Source organism: Anomaloglossus baeobatrachus, chromosome 3 (assembly GCF_048569485.1).
Source record: "Anomaloglossus baeobatrachus isolate aAnoBae1 chromosome 3, aAnoBae1.hap1, whole genome shotgun sequence".
NCBI lineage: Eukaryota > Metazoa > Chordata > Amphibia > Anura > Aromobatidae > Anomaloglossus > Anomaloglossus baeobatrachus.
Window position 1 is genome coordinate 162,900,138 of NC_134355.1, and position 16,610 is coordinate 162,916,747.

Consider the following 16,610-nt stretch of genomic DNA (forward strand, 5'->3'; position numbering starts at 1 on the left):
TGAGTGTGATCTGATGTGTGTGTATGTGTGTGTGTGTGCGCGTGTGGATCTTCCGCCGCTGCAGGACCTTGATGCGCTTGTAACCATGCTAGCATGGTTACTATCGTATCCACACCACTCCCGTGCGAGCGAGGGACGGGGGGGGTGTTGTACAGTACTCACCTCCGTGACAGCCGTGAGTTCGGGGAATGCGCGGGGGGGGAAGGGGGGGAGGAGTACAGTACTCACCTCCGTGACAGCCGTGTCAGTTCGGGGAATGCGCGGGGGGGAGGGGGGCGGGGCCAGAGCTAGCGTGCATTGCGTGAGGGGGGCGGGGCGGGGCGTGGCCGAATTGCCAATGCCTGCAGGGTGCCGGGGCGAGAGGCCAATCTGTGGGGGGGGCGGAGCCTGGGCGAGCGGCTGGCCAATCCGTGTGGGGGCGCAGCCTGGGTGAGCGGCCAATCTGTGTGGGGGGGGCGGGCCCATGGTGAGCCCAGTGGCCAATCAGCTTTGTGTCACCGTAAGGACACAATTTTGGAGCATGACAGACAGACAGACAGATAGACAGACAGACAGACAGACAGAATAAGGCAATTATATACATATATATATATATATATATATATATATATATATATATATATATATATATATATACACATACAGTCCCTGACAGAAGTTCTGTCGCTTATCCATGTTATGTAAATAAAAGCTTATAACCTGACTTTAAATTCATCCATTGGTTTCATAAATTATTCTTTTGAAAGCTGAAACCCTCCCAAATTTGGTTTAGGTTATGAAAATAAAGTTGCTGCAAAGCTGAAATATTAATCATTTAATGAACACAGAAAGGTCAGATTTTGTCAAGACAAAAGTTTTGTCGCCTTGTCATATAATGCACCCAATCCTAGTTTACATCCTCACCTGTGCTCACTAAATGATCGGTTAATTAGTGGGTGTGTATAAAAAGAAACCCAGCACCCCAGACCTTAACATGAACTGCAACTTGACCTCTGATAACATGCCAAAAATCTATCCTGCGACCAAAGCCTTGATTATCAAGAGGCTGAAGACCAGATCCACTGCAGAGGTGTCTGGCACAAAGATTTGAAGAGACTGGAGATGTTTTTGACAAGCCCAGGTCCGGCAGACCCCGCAAGACAACTTCTAAGGAGGAACGTTTGCTGGTTAGAAAATCCAAAGCCAGTCCCTCTATCACTGCAGCAGAACTCCAAAAGGCCTGGTCACCTCAAGTCCCTGTGTCAACTAGAACAGTTTGTAGGATTCTGTCTCGAAATGGCCTCCATGGTCAAATCAGTGCCCAGAAGCCAGCACTAAACAAAAGGCAATTAAAGAACTGTGTGGCATTTGCCAAGTCCCACAGCCTGCTAAACAGATGGACGCTGGAAAAGTGGCAGAAGGTGAATTTCTCTGATGAATCTTCAGTTAAATTACACCACAGGTACCGCAAATACTGCAGGAGGCCTACTGGAGCCTGTATGGATCTGAAATACCCCAAGAAAGATCATGGTTTGAGGTTACATTCAGTATAGGGGTGTGCAAAACATTTGCAAGGTGGAAGGCAATATCAATAGCCTAAAATATCAAGAAGTATTAGCTACGTTTTACATTCCCATTCATAAAAGGAGTCAAACTCTTCAGCAAGATGGTGCTCCATCTCATACATCCATCTCTACAACAAAGTTCCTCCTGGCAAAGAAGATCAAGGTGCTCAAGGACTGGCCAGCCCAGTCACCAGACATGAACATCATTGAGCATGTTTGGGGTAGGATGAAAGAGGAAGCTTGGAAGACAAAACCAAAGAATCTAGAGGAACTCTGAGAGGCATGTAAGACTGCATTCTTTGCTATTCCTGATGACTCCATCAATAAATTGTATGAATCATTGTTGAACCGCATGGATGCAGTCCTTCAAGCTCATTGAAGTCACATAAAATATTAAATATGGCTCTAATAGCACCACAACTTCATTCACCAATGTTATGCAACATATCTTTGTATTAGAAGTTAATTATTTGTTTGAATTTCACATTACTTCCTGTGGGCGACAAAACTTTTGTCTTGCCAAAATCTGACCTTTCTGTGTTCATTAAATGATCAATATTTCAGCTTTGTAGCAACTTTATTTTCATAACCAAAACCAAATTTGGGATGGATTCAGCTTTCAAAAGAGACATTTATGAAACCAATGGATGAATTTAAAGTCAGGTTATAAGCTTTTATTTACATAACATGGATAAGCGATAGAACTTCTGTCAGGGACTGTATATATATATATATATATATATATATATATATACATACATACATATTTATATATATATGGATAAAGAATTGCATACAGGACATTAAGCTCTGTCCACTACAGGGCAGAGCGAAGTGTGCCTGCGTGAGGTGGGAACATGGAGATTTTGCCAGTCTACGTGGATTGCATCCTAGGTGTCATCCACGTCTATCAGCACAGAAGGAGGGTGAAAGGAGGGATGGGAGGCACAGATTAAGATGCCCATTGGACCGGACTGGACAATTTACATACAGGGCGGAAAATTTTGTAAAGGTATTTCTGGGGTCTACAGGGCGGTCAGGGGGCAACGTGCACCTTTATAGAACGCAGCACAGGCGCTGCTTAAGGAGCTAGTTGTGGTTTTGAAGGCTAAAATCTGGTGCCAGGTTTTTGCTACCTCATCTGACAGAGTCCCTGATTCCAGCGATGTGTCACTTACTGAGCTATTTTATGCCATTTTGATAAAATCAATGTTTTCTCTGCTGCAGATCTAGCAGTTATACAGAGCTCATGTATATGCTGGACTACCCGACAGCAGGCCAAGTAGTCCTCTAGTGATAATCTACTGCTGATTAACAGTGATTTTATAACAGCTACATAAAGCAGTCCAGTAAGTGACACATCGCTGGAATCAGGAACTCTGCCTCTATGTTATGCTGCTCTCAGAGTAGGAGGCAAAAAACTGGTGACAGATTCCCTTTAAAGGTTATAATTAATCTACTAATGATGTAGAATTGATATAGAAAGGTTGAATCTAAAGGACCCATATCTTCTTTTTCCAGTCCATGTAACTTAGCGCTTCAATCTTACAGGATTTTACAATGTTGGTTTACTACTAATAAATGGGACCGTTATTATTTACTACGAAAACCTGCAAATCTACACAGGTCCGTTGTTTCTATGAGATCAGAGTTTGCTGAAAGGATTAGCAGTGCAGTAAAGGCCACGTCTCACTAAGCAACATCGCTAGCAACATCGCTGCTGAGGCACGACTTTTGTGACGTAACAGCGATGTTGCTAGCGATGTTGTGTGTGACATCCAGCAATGACCTGGCCCCTGCTGTGAGGTCGCTGGTTGTTGCTGAATGTCCTGGACCATTTTTTAGTTGTTGCTCTCCCGCTGTGAAGCACAGATCGCTGTGTGTGACAGCGAGAGAGCAACAACTGAATGTGCAGGGAGCAGGGAGCCGGCTTCTGCGGACGCTGGTAACCACGGTAAACATCGGGTAACCAAGAAGCCCTTTCCTTGGTTACCCGATATTTACCTTCGTTACCAGCGTCCGCCGCTCTCACGCTGTCAGTGCCGGCTCCCTGCTCCCTGCACACATAGCTAGACTACACATCGGGTAATTAACCCGATGTGTACTCTGGCTAGGAGTGCAGGGAGCCAGCGCTAAGCGGTGTGCGCTGGTAACCAAGATAAATATCGGGTTGGTTACCCGATATTTACCTTAGTTACCAAGCGCAGCATCGCTTCCACGCGTCGCTGCTGGCTGGGGGCTGGTCACTGGTTGCTGGTGAGATCTGCTCACCAGCAACCCGTGTAGCGACGCTCCAGCGATCACTGCCAAGACAGGTTGCTGGTGGGATCGCTGGAGCGACGCTTAGTGTGACGGTACCTTAAGGGCCAGACATGAGTGATACGTCATGTAAGATGATACAGTCAATACATTAATACATCCTTAACATCCTATAAACAGTAGTCAGAGCTACAGAATGAGTAAATTGGTTACAGCTGAGAAAAAGAAATTTGTATCTTTTTAGAACAGTTAATATATCTGATCTCTGATAGTTAACTACAGACTACTAATGTGAATATAGCCTGAAAACAAGAGTGCTCCAACTCCCACTGACAGCGGAGACCTTGGCACACAAACTACGTTGCTTATGAACTTGCTAAATGAAACACTGATTAAGTTTTATTTTCATAACCTCTAAGATCCCTAGTTCAAAGTTGTCGCCCCGAAGCAAATCCGGTCCATGTACTCTATAATGACATATAGACGTTATAGAGGTACGTTCTCCTTTTGGGATTCTCCTCTATGAGCCAACCAGAGTCTAGCCATACACTAGAAATTTTGAGCACCCAAAAGGCCAATTGAGACCTTTCTCTAGTGACCATCAGTGCCTTTTTCCGTGACACGAACAAGAGTGACAGATGACAACTTATGGAATATATCTGCGGAAAAGTTTATTTGCCATATTGGATTCCATCTCATCAAAGCACACCTAGACTATGCCACAGAATATGTCAGAGATCGTCCAGTGGTTTGTCAAAGAAAAGTCACTCAGAAAATGGCTGTCCTAAACTCCTAATGTATGGCCAGGCCAAAATTACAGGTCGCATATAATAGATTCCCTCAGCAAAATTTTGATGAATACTAAACGGAAGTGCAAAATCATTTTCGCAACTACAGATACCAAAAATATTCCATGATATCACCTTACTGTACATCTACAGAAATGCATGCAATTAATAGTAATGTCAAAAGTAATTTCAGTAACTGTCTGATTTTGTAATATAAAGGTACTTCTCACATACCTCTAATGTGTGTGCAATTGCTCTAGGATCTACCCGTGACTGGCAAGCATAGTAAAGCATGAGAAGGATAATTAGTGGTTAGCAAAGAATGAAATGGCAATGACAAGCAAGAGAAGGAAAAGGCACAAATGTTGGAAAAAAAGAAGCATAAAAAGTGAGTTACTTGTACTTTGTGAAGTCTGGTACAAGACAGCCAAAGTATTGGGACCTTGTAATGTCACTGTTGGGGACTGTGTGTAATATGACCTTTATATTTTTGGTACAGCCCTAATATACTTCTACCACTTTAGCATAAATCATTACCCCTCTATTCTACCCTCGAACACGAAGAAACGAGCACAACTGTTGACCACCAACGTTAGTGACATTACCAGCTCAACATCTTTACATCACAAGGATAATTTTCATAATAATATTTTTTTTCCTACTTTCTGTTGTCCAACCCTGGGTGTATCTAATGTGGGCTTTACACGAGATGAGCTATCGTGCGATGCATCATCGGGGTCACGGTTTTCGTGACGCACATCCGGCATCGTTCACGACGTCCTCTCGTGTGACACCTCCGAGCGATGCAGTATCGCTCACAAATCGTGAGTCATGTACTCGTCGCTAGGTTTTAAAATATTGTTTATTTTACATGGCGCCGGTTGTTCATCGTACCCGGGGTAGCACACATTGCTCTGTGTGACACCCCGGGATTGATGAACTCAGCCTACCTGCTTCCCGCGGCTCCCACCGGGGGCGGGGGCGGGTACCTTCGCACATGCGATCGCACAATAGATGTGTAAAGCCCGCATTATAGTCAGTCAGGTGCGTCTAATAGTCCAAAAAATATGGTACTTAATACTTACATCATCTTCTTGGCCATCTGCTGCTGAGTTGTGAGGATCAGGATAGTGTTTGAGGAACTGAGCTATGTAGGTCATGATGGACTTTTCATCGGGCTTGTCCACATCCACATCTGTATACAAGAAAAGTAGAGAAAAATTAATCAAAAAAGTCATCTGTATAATCCATAATAGCTATAGTAATATGTAGTAATGATTCTAATAGGTCTAATTATAAATTAAATACCTTCAGGATCCAGCAGCCTTGGAATTCCTAGCTCAATTTCTGCTATTGAAAAGGCTTCTTCCAAATTCTCCCGATTGGTTCTTCCTTTCAGTTTGTCCATGTCCACCAGTTCAGGCCGTATTGCATAAATGATTGAGTGGAAAGCAATGCCATTTCTCCAGCTTGGTCCGAAGTCTTTTATTTCGATTCCGAGACGCCTGAAATATTTTAATAAAGAACAAAATTAAATGGGTTGTATTCCAGGACTAGCTTTTAGTCCTGTTGTCATGCCTGTCTCTCTGCATTATGAGACTAGTGACAGATTCAGGACTTGAGTCATTTCCATGATACACTCTCAATATTACATGCAGCGTCGGACTGGCTAGCGGAGGAATCTCCTGTAATGCCAGGCCTGGATTTAGTTACCAGCTTTGTACTCCAGAGCTCTCAGCTGCAGCCTGAACTGATCTCAGAGTTAGCAGGACTGAACCATGAGCACTGAGTGATTGATTCCCTGGTGAATGCGGTTCAGTTCATGACAGCTGTGGACAGGCCAGACTGATCTCCAGAGTTCAGGTGAGAGCATCCCAGGATGTCTGCAGCTGTCATAAACTGAACCGCAATCGCCGGGGAATAAATCACTCGGCGCTCGCGGTATAGTCTAGGCTGCACTCTGGAGCTCAGATGAGAGCTTCGGGGTGCAATGCAGGTAACTGAATCCAGGCCTGGCATTACTGGAGATTCCTCCAGTAGCCAGTCCGACCCTGATTACATGGATTTCCTTTCCTTTGGCAGTTGTAGTATTAATGTCAGTTTACTTTCCAGTAATAATAATAATATCATTCAATTATATAGCGCTATTAATTCCACAGCGCTTTAAATACATTGGCAATACTGTCCTCATTGGGGCTCACAATCTAGAGTCCCTATCTGTATGTCTTTGGAGTGTGGGAGGAAACCAGAGTTCCTGGAGGAAACCCACGCAAACACAGGGAGAACATACAAACTCCTTGCAGATAGTGTCCTTGGTGGGATTTGAACCCAAGACCCCAGCGCTGCAAGACTGCAGTGCTAACCACTGAGCCACCGTGCCACCCAGTAGCTTCTAAATCATGGTCAGGTGTTTCCGGTTTGGATCCACTCCCTTTCTATACCCTCTGCTACCAGCAGAGTGTGCCAGTTAATCTTTGCCATTTGGATGCTAGGCCAAGAGGTGGATGAAGCTGCTGTAACCCTCTGTTGAAGTTGCTGTGGTGACTGCAGTCTTGGTACTGCGTGCGCACACACTGGCAACCACTCTATTTAAAGGGAATCTGTCAACAGGTGTTTGCTACCTCATCTGAGAGCAGCATAATGTAGAGACAGAGACTCTGAGTCTAGTAATGTGTCCCTTACTCAGCTGTTAGCTGTCGTTTTGATAAAATCAATGTTTTCTCTGCTGCATATCTAGCAGTTATACAGAGCTCATGAATATGCTGAACTACCTGTAAAGTAGAGCAAGTAGTTATCAAATGATAATCTACTGCTTTTAAAACAGTGATTGGATCAAAACTACACTAAGCAGCCCAGTAAGTGACACACCACTGGAATCAGAATGTCTGCCACTACGCTATGGTGCTCTCAGATTAGGTGGCAAAAACCTGGTGACAGATTTCCTTTAAATACTGCTATCAGGGATTCTGTTATCAGGTATATGACTTGGAAATCCCTGAAGAGGCTGATGCTTTTTAGTGCTGCAATCCCTTCACTGTCATTGTCTTTCACTATACAGCAAAGCCAGCCACCTGCTGGTTAGAGGGCCTGCAGCACAGTTATAGTCAAGGACTGTTTGCATATTCCTGTACATCCGGATTGATGGAAGCACAGCTGTGCAGGGAAACCTAGTGAAGTGGCCACAGCGCAGTTCAGACACTCCCACCAGATCATAAATGAATGTAATTTGCTAGTGAAGTACCATCACTTTATAAAATGGAGAAAATCTCTTTAAACCTTCCGACAATAAATGCCAAAAGTGAGTACACCCCAAACATTTTTGTAAATATTTTATTATATCTTTTCAAGGAACAGCACTGAAGATATGATACATTGAAACAACGTAAAATAGCTAGTGTACAGCTTGTATAACAGTGTAAATTTGGTGTGCCTTCTAAATAACTCAACACACAGCTATTAATGTCAAAACAGCTAGAAACAAAATTGAGTACACCCCTAAATGAAAATGGCCAAATTGTGCCCAATTAGCCATTTTCCTTCTCCGGTGTCATGTGACTCATTAGTGTTACAAGGTCTTGGGTGTGAATGGGGAGCAGGTGTGTTACATTTGGTGTGAATGCTCACACTCTCTCATACCGGTCACTGGAAGTTTAACCTGGCACCTCATGGCAAATAACTCTCTCAGGATCTGAAAAAAAATAATTGTTACTCTACATAAATATGGCCTAGGCTATAAGAAGATTGCCAACACCTTGAAACTGAGCTGCAGCACTGCGGCCAAGACCATACAGCGGTTTAACAGGACAGGTTCCACTCAGAACAAATCTCGCCATATCGACTAAAGAAGTTGAGTACATGTGCTCAGGGCTATATCCAGAGGTTGTCTTTTCAAAATAGACATATGGGTGCTGACAGCATTGTTGCAGAGGTTAAATGGGTTCGGGATCAGTCTGCCAGGGTTCAGACCACATGCCACACACTGCATCAAATTAGTCTCATGGCAGTCGTCCCAGAAAAAACCCTCTTCTAAAGATGATGCACAAAAAGCCCGCAAACAGTTTGCTGAAGACAAGCACACTAAGGATATGTGTTTCTGGAACCATGTCCTGTAGTCTGATAAGACCAAAATAAACTTATTTGGTTCAAATGGTTTCAAGCGTGTGTAGTGGCAACCAGGTGAGGAGTATAAAGACAAGTGTGTCTTGCCTACAGTCAAGCATTGTGGTAGGAGTGTCATGGTTTGGGGCTGCATGATTGCTGCCGGCTGTGTGAAGGTACAATTCATTTAGGTAACCATGAATGCCAATATGTACTGTGACATACTGAAGCAGAGCATGATCCTATCCCTAGGCCACAGGGCAGTATTACAACATGATAACGACCACAAACACACCACCAACATAACCCCTTACATGCTAAAGAAACTGAGGGTAAAGATGCTGGACTGGCCAAGCATGTCTCCAGACCTACATCCTATTGAGCATCTGTGGGGCATCCCCAAATGGAAGGAGGAGGAGCGCAATGTGTCTAACATCCACGGGCTCAGTGAGGTCATCATGGAGGAGTGGAAGAGGATTCCAGTGGCTCCTCTGAAACTATAGTGAACTCCGTGCCCATGAGAGTTAAGGCAGTGCTTGAAAATATTGGTGTCAACACAAAATATTAACCCTTTGGGCACAATTTTGTCATTTTCACTTACAGTGTACTTACTTTTTTTGCCAGTAGCTTAGACAATAATGGCTGTGTGTTGAGTTATTTAGAGGGCACAACAAATTTACACTATTATACAAGCTGTACACTGACTACTTTACATTGTACCAAACTGTCATATCTTCAGTGTTGTCTCATGAAAAGATGTGAAGGGTATACTCACTTTTGTGATATACTGTATCTTTACAACAATAGAGTTTTCATAGTTATATAATCAAGGGCAGAAAAAGCTAAATCAATAAATCAATAAAACAAAGAAAAGACTGCACTTACTTGGCCGCTGTGTACTGCACCCATCTCAGCAGGGCTTTTTTGGCACTTCCTTGGATTTTATTAACTACTTTCCGTTTGGTTGGGGGGCTGCCGGTCTCAGAACTCCTTACGCTGTCAACAGAAGATGTGCTACTGGAAAGTGAATGAAGCTGTGGAAGATTGCTGGTTAATTCTTCAATCTGTAAAAAAATAAAATAAAATATATATATATAAAATGTTCTTTTTACGGTATCCAATTAATTGCAGGCCTATCTGTTGAGTCCAGTTTGCTGCCTAATTTCACGTGTAAGATCGGTAGGTCAATCATACAGTTCATTGTAGAGAACTAATGTATAATAGAAATGCATAATACACCACCCACAGATGTCTGCCCATTCTACAGCTTTGTATGTCGCCATTACATAAATATTCTGAAAGGATTCTCTACTGGAAGCATTGCTTCTATAGCAGAATATTTTTATAAAATGTAACCTAACAGAGCCACCAATTTAGCAGGGCAAGTAGAGCTTACAGCTACAGTGCCTTGCGAAAGTATTTGGCTCCCTTGAATTTTTCAACCTTTTCCCACAGTTCAGGCTTCAATTATAAAGATAAAAAATTTAACTTAATGTTGAATAATCAACAACAAGTGGGACACAATTGTGAAGTTGAACGAAATGTATTGTTTATTTTAAACATTTTTAAAAAATAGAAAAGTGATGCGTGCAATATTATTCGTCCCCTTTACTTTCAGTGCAGCAAACTCACACCAGAAGTTCATTGAGGATCTCTGAATGATCCAATTTTGTCCTAAATGACTGATGATGATAAATATATAATCCACCTGTGTGTAATCAAGTCTCCTTATAAATGGTTCTGTGCTTTTGGCCCCCTTCACACGTCAGTGATTCCACTGTACGTATGACGCCGTTTTTATACGCACCGGAATCTTGGGTCTGCGCACACATCAGTGATTTCTCACGGACTGTGTCCATGTGACGCACACTCGTGTCCGTGTGCTCCGCACGGAGACAAGTCCGTTGTTCTCTGGCATCACTGATGTCAGACAGACCAAATAGTAGTGTGATCCGTGTAACACGTACCAGAGAAAACACGTGTCTTTGAAATAAAATTAATTTATATACTTACCTGTCTTCGGCGCTGCTGTCCTCTGCTTCAGGGCCTGCTCATTATGTTCATGAATATTCACTGCACCGTGGACCCAGAAACAAGTGTGACTGCAGCACTGGAGACATCAGTACCACGGACAGCAGCACCGGGGACAGGTGAGTGAAACGTTCCCAGTCTCCGTCTGCTATCACGGATAGCACATGGAGAACACACGTGTGCCAAAATCACGGCACATGAAGGGCCATAAACACCTTCAACACGGACCGTGAAAAACGTGTGTGGTTTTCACTGATGTGTGAAATAGGCATCAATGTCATTAATGTAAAGAAAATATCATCTACCCCTAAAGAGTTTTATGAAACATTAGAATATGTGATCCATACATTCTCCTGCTTGCTGCGGTTCTACAATTGAGGACCTGAGACCCCCAGGAAAATACTATACCCACCATGTGTTACAGAGACCATAACGTGGAGTAGAAAATATATAATAAATTATAGAGGTGTTACTCTTCATATAACACAGGCTGTATCAATAGAAGTAATATAATACATGTAAAATTATTGTGCTTAATCTAATATTAAGGTGCAAAGAAAAATAGCTGCAGGAAAGAAAAAAAGAGCAGATGCAAACAATGCATTTAATGAGATATTGCTCTAGAACAGGCCTGCACAACATACTGCCTGCATGTGGCCTGCAAAAAGGTTTGCTGTGGCCCCCAGACCAGTCTGAGACTCACTGCTGCCTGCTTCTAATATTCACATGCGTTCACATTTCTCTGACTCAAACACATTTGAAAACCTCAGCGTCGGGACTGGAGCAGAGGAGAGTTTGTCAGCCCCTGCTCCAACATGCAGCAGCGTGATGAGATCAGTATGCTGCTCAAGTCATCACGCTGCTGCCGGCACTGCAGAGGCATTAGTGATGTCAGCCCCGGTAAGCACTCCATGGAGAAGCTAAAGATTAAAAGTGGAATAATATTAGATGAGGGGAGGATTGAGGTTACTGCCAAGGTACACACCTTATGTGGGAATTGTGAAAGGGGCCACAGTATAATGAGAGCGAGGCAGAGAGGTTTTATAAAAGAAGTAGTTGAGTAGATATTTTAGAGAGGGAAGTATGAGTGGGGTGGTGATAAGATGGAGTGGCTCAGTGTGTGGGGGGAACAGTATGGAGAAGGGCAGTGTGGGGAATATTATAGAGGGACAGTGTGGGGGGAACTGCTCTAGTCTTTTTTTGCTCGTGTGGCCTCAGCTCCTTCTTCCTTACTCACACAACCAACCTTTACTTCCTCTATTAGGCTATGGTCATATGACAGTATAAAAAATCAGTCCAATTCTCAACTAGAAAAGTGGTATGATTTTTTTCTTATTTGTCACCTGTATGCATAGCAAAGCATATAGCATCGAGTCCATATGCAATCCATTTTTTTATCTCTGTAATGGTATTTTAAAGAAGCACTCCCACAAAATGTTTTATTCTCTAAACCTTTTAACAATTAGTGTAAGTGTGTTAATATACTTACCAATCACTGTCTTTCTCGGTTTATATGTGAGACAGATTACTTTTACATTGTAAGTCTATGAAGTGTGAGAACAAGGCACCATACACTCCCTGACAGAAGTTCTGTCGTTTTATCCATGTTATGTAAATAAAAGCTTATAACCTGACTTTAAATTCATCCATTGGTTTTATAAATTACTCTTTTGAAAGCTGAAACCCTCCCAAATTTGGTTTAGGTTATGAAAATAAAGTTGCTGCAAAGCTGAAATATTGATCATTTAATGAACACAGAAAGGTCAGATTTTGGCAAGACAAAAGTTTTGTCGCCCACAGAAAGTAATGTGAAATTCAAACAATTAATTAACTTCTAATACAAAGATATGTTGCATAATATTGGTGAATGAAGTTGTGGTGCTATTAGAGCCATATTTAATATTTTGTGTGACTTCAATGAGCTTAAAGGACTGCATTCATGCGGTTCAACAATGATTCATACAATTTATTGATGAAGTCATCAGGAATAGCAAAGAATGCAGTCTTACATACCTCCCAGAGTTCATCTATACTCTTTGATTTTATCTTCCAAGCTTCTTCTTTCATCCTACCCCATGCATGCTTCATGATGTTCATGTCTGGTGACTGGGCTGGCCAGTTCTTGAACACCTTGATCTTCTTTGCCAGGAGGAACTTTGTTGTAGAGATGGATGTATGAGATGGAGCACCATCTTGCTGCAGAATTTGACCCCTTTTATGATTGGGAATGAAGGAGGTAGCTAATACTTCTTGATATTTTAGGCTATTGATATTGCCTTCCACCTTGCAAATGTTTCGTACACCCCCATGCTGAATGTAACCCCAGACCATGATCTTTCCACCACCAAACCTAACTATTTTCTGGGTGAATTTTGGATCCATACAGGCTCCAGTAGGCCTCCTGCAGTATTTGCGGTGGCTGTGGTGTAATTCAACTGAAGATTCATCAGAGAAATCCACCTTCCGCCACTTTTTCCAGAGTCCATCTGTTTAGCAGGCTGTGGGACTGGCAAATGCCACACGTTTTTTTAATTGCCTTTTGTTTAGTGCTGGCTTCTAGGCACTGATTCGACCATGGAGGCCATTTCGAGACAAAATCCTACAAACTGTTCTAGTTGACACAGGGACTTGAGGTGACCAGGCCTGTTGGAGCTCTGCTGCAGTGGAAGAGGGTCTGGCTTTGGATTTTCTAACCAACAAACGTTCCTCTTGAGCAGTTGTTTTGCGGGGTCTGCCAGACCTGGGCTTGTCAAAAACATCTCCAGTCTCTTAAAATCTTTTTTTAATACTTTGTACTTGACGCTGAGAAACATTAAAGGTGCCAGCCACCTCTGCAGTGGATCTGGTCTTCAGCCTCTTGATAATCAAGGCTTTCATCGCAGGGTGGATTTTTGGTACGTTGTCAGAGATCAAGTTGCAGTTCAAGTGAAGGTCTGGGGTGCTGGGTTTCTTTTTATACACACCCACTAATTAAAGGATCATTTACTGAGCACAGGATTGGGTGAATTATATGACAAGGTGACAAACTTTTGTCTTGCCAAAATCTGACCTTTCTGTGTTCATTAAATGATCAATATTTCAGCTTTGAAGCAACTTTATTTTCATAACCTAAAACAAATTTGGGAGGGTTTCAGCTTTCAAAAGAGTAATTTATAAAAACCAATGCATGACTTTAAAGTCAGGTTATAAGCTTTTATTTAGATAACATGGATAAGCGACAGAACTTCTGTCAGGGAGTGTAGACTTATTCTGTAAAAGCGACTGTCTGCATACAAGGGGTTCAATATACATTTTGTGGACAATCATACACATATGTAGCAGCTGCAAAGTTGTTGGCTGTGGCACTCTGGGGTGATAGTATAAGTAAATAGAAGATGTATGCTAACTACCACTGATTTAAAGTGAATGAGAATAACCACACTATGCTATAAAAGTAGCGCAGCAGCTGTCAAGCTGGCAGTTTCAACATCTCAGCAAAATTACTAATGAAAAAACAGTAACATGCGCCTGTTTGATGTTCAAAGCAGACCTGAAAATCAAACCGGCAAATATTATGTTATTTTTATACTTATATTATGATATTTCTTTGGTATGTATTATTATTGCAAATGCAAATTCTAGCTACAAAATTACCTGAAAATATAAAATGATGGTCCAAATCAAACCGAGCACAATGGATGGTCTTCCATCTGCTATATCTGTTGAGTTTATGTTCACTAACTTAATCTGAAAAAAAAAATAAAAATAAAGATGCAGCACGTTAGTACAAGTTATCATACATAAATACCAATAGTACTTATATCACTTATATCTGGTCAGAGGTTCATTTTTTTTTTTATCTTTTTAAAATTCAAAACTTTTGTCTATTATTTTGTAGCTGTATATTTGTTCGGATTGGTTTCTTCTCTTAATTAATGATAAATCCATTACAAGTTCATCAGGTCACACGTTACTATAAATCCATTTTTGTACTTTAATGTCACAAATTCTGATATACAGTCATGTTACTAGTGTGTGCAGCCTGAAGGTGGTGCTGTACACCATAAAATGCAAAAATTAAAATATAAAAAGAAAGACAAAAAATGTAATACTTTTTTTCAATATTAGTTTAAAATTTTTAGGATTGTTTTTTGTGAATGTCTCAAGAGCTCGCATTGTGAAATAAAATTCTTTTGTGAATTATTGACGAAATGAGAGAACATGGTGTATGATACAGGCTCCATACAAGTTACTGTTTTAGATTCTTTTTTTTAAACTAAACTCGACGGGAAGGACACAGTATTCATCCCAATTAATCTTTAGGCCAAACTCATCTGTTGTGCTCAGTGCCGCCAGGAGGCATACATAAGCGTCTTGCAGGAACGGGAGGCTGTCATCTGCGTACAGACTACAGGTGTCGTGTAAGGGACCTTAAATGAAGCCTGTGATCTCTGGGGTAGAGCAGACAATGACACCATAGCATATAGCATCAAGTATAGTGGGCATGTGTCGGGTGCCCTGAAATAGGGAAAAATAGTCTGAAATGTATGCGCTGACCCTTACACGTACCACCAAGTCAATATAGAAAAGTTCCTAATTAATGGAAACACAGCACTTCTGAGAAAGTTTTTTACAGGTGCTCTGGTAGGGTCCAACTCCGTAAATACAATAGAATAAAACCAGGCACTCCAATGTGAAAAATCAAAGGACTTTATTGTCAGTTTGACGTTTCGGTCAAATTATTGACCTTCATCAAAGGAACTTGCTGTGGGTGAGTGAACGGAATTGACGAGTGAATAAATAAAATAATATTGAATCCGGAAGTATATCAGGGAATGTATTTAAGTAATGAATTAAGTTGAAAAACAAGAAGGCAGTAAAACTGAGAGTAAAGAAGCCACATGATGAGTGTGCACAGCTGTTTGTCTCGTAGTGAATTAGAAGAGATGGCCCGAGAGGTTCAGGGACACTTGTTGACAACACGCGATGTAGAACGCTGGTATGTGGAGCAATATGTGGTATGTTTTATGTGGTAACAGGACAATCTCTGTTTGGCAATAAATTATTAATTAATTTGGATAAAGTCCCCTAGAAATCTAGATATGGGGTCTAGTAATGACCGGAAATCTAAATGAGAAGAAAGCAGGAGGAAGACACGTGGAGTCCACCGCTCATGTATGAGAGAGAAAGACCCTCACACACACCTCTCGCTAAGCAAAAGGTATACACATGTGGTTGCATGCCACATAGATTTATGTTCAAGGGTCGGATTTTGGAGATATTGCAATTCCTGTTTCATACTCGCCTCTGCATGTACCTTTTCCTTGAGTGTATAAATTCTCTTTAGATCCTCTACAGCAGTGGAAAGGATCCCCCCTGTCAAATGCTTTAAAGTCATTCCAACATCACAACTCCTCCCCCTTCCTAACATAAAGATAGGCATTTTTATCTCTCTGCAAAGTAGAGTGGCGGAACTAGACGATAGCATCAGAATTTAGTCATACACCAGAAGGGCTTCGTGGAGATCCCCTTCCCGGGAAAGGGACACAAGAAGTGGAGCATGGTCTAAGACCGAGTGGGATAGATATTCACATGAAGTAATTCTCAACAGACCCGATGTCAGAAAGAGACCAATGAACGATAGGCAGTCATGTGTAGGAGTAAGATACAAGTACACCCTTACAGAGGGATTAAGGAAGCACCATATATTTGCCAACCCTAGGCCAGTGCTTATACCCTGAAAAAATTATGGGAAATCTACGTCGATGGTGGGGCTTGACATCTGAATCCCTATCTTGTCCCAAACACAATTAAAGTTCCCAAACCATATGCTCAAGAAAGTGTTATGTTGTAACATAAATGCAATAGATTTGTGCACAACCTTGGGTATAAAAGGAGGGGCAAGGTATAT

General features: G+C 41.9%; 1 protein-coding gene across 11 annotated transcripts in view; it reads right to left on the reverse strand.

The window, feature by feature from the left end:
- Positions 1–16,610, reverse strand: part of SYNE1 (spectrin repeat containing nuclear envelope protein 1) — a 672,549-nt gene that overhangs the window by 451,477 nt on the left and 204,462 nt on the right. For 9 of the 11 annotated variants that reach the window (XM_075339554.1, XM_075339562.1, XM_075339561.1 and 6 more), the window contains 5 exons: positions 14,354–14,446; positions 9,575–9,753; positions 5,900–6,096; positions 5,677–5,786; positions 4,826–4,864 (listed from right to left, as the gene is read on the reverse strand). In XM_075339554.1, coding sequence (XP_075195669.1) covers positions 4,826–4,864; positions 5,677–5,786; positions 5,900–6,096; positions 9,575–9,753; positions 14,354–14,446 — 618 coding nt within the window. The remainder of the gene's footprint in view (positions 1–4,825; positions 4,865–5,676; positions 5,787–5,899; positions 6,097–9,574; positions 9,754–14,353; positions 14,447–16,610) is intronic. The other 2 variants (XM_075339558.1, XM_075339565.1) reach the window with 1 other exon arrangement.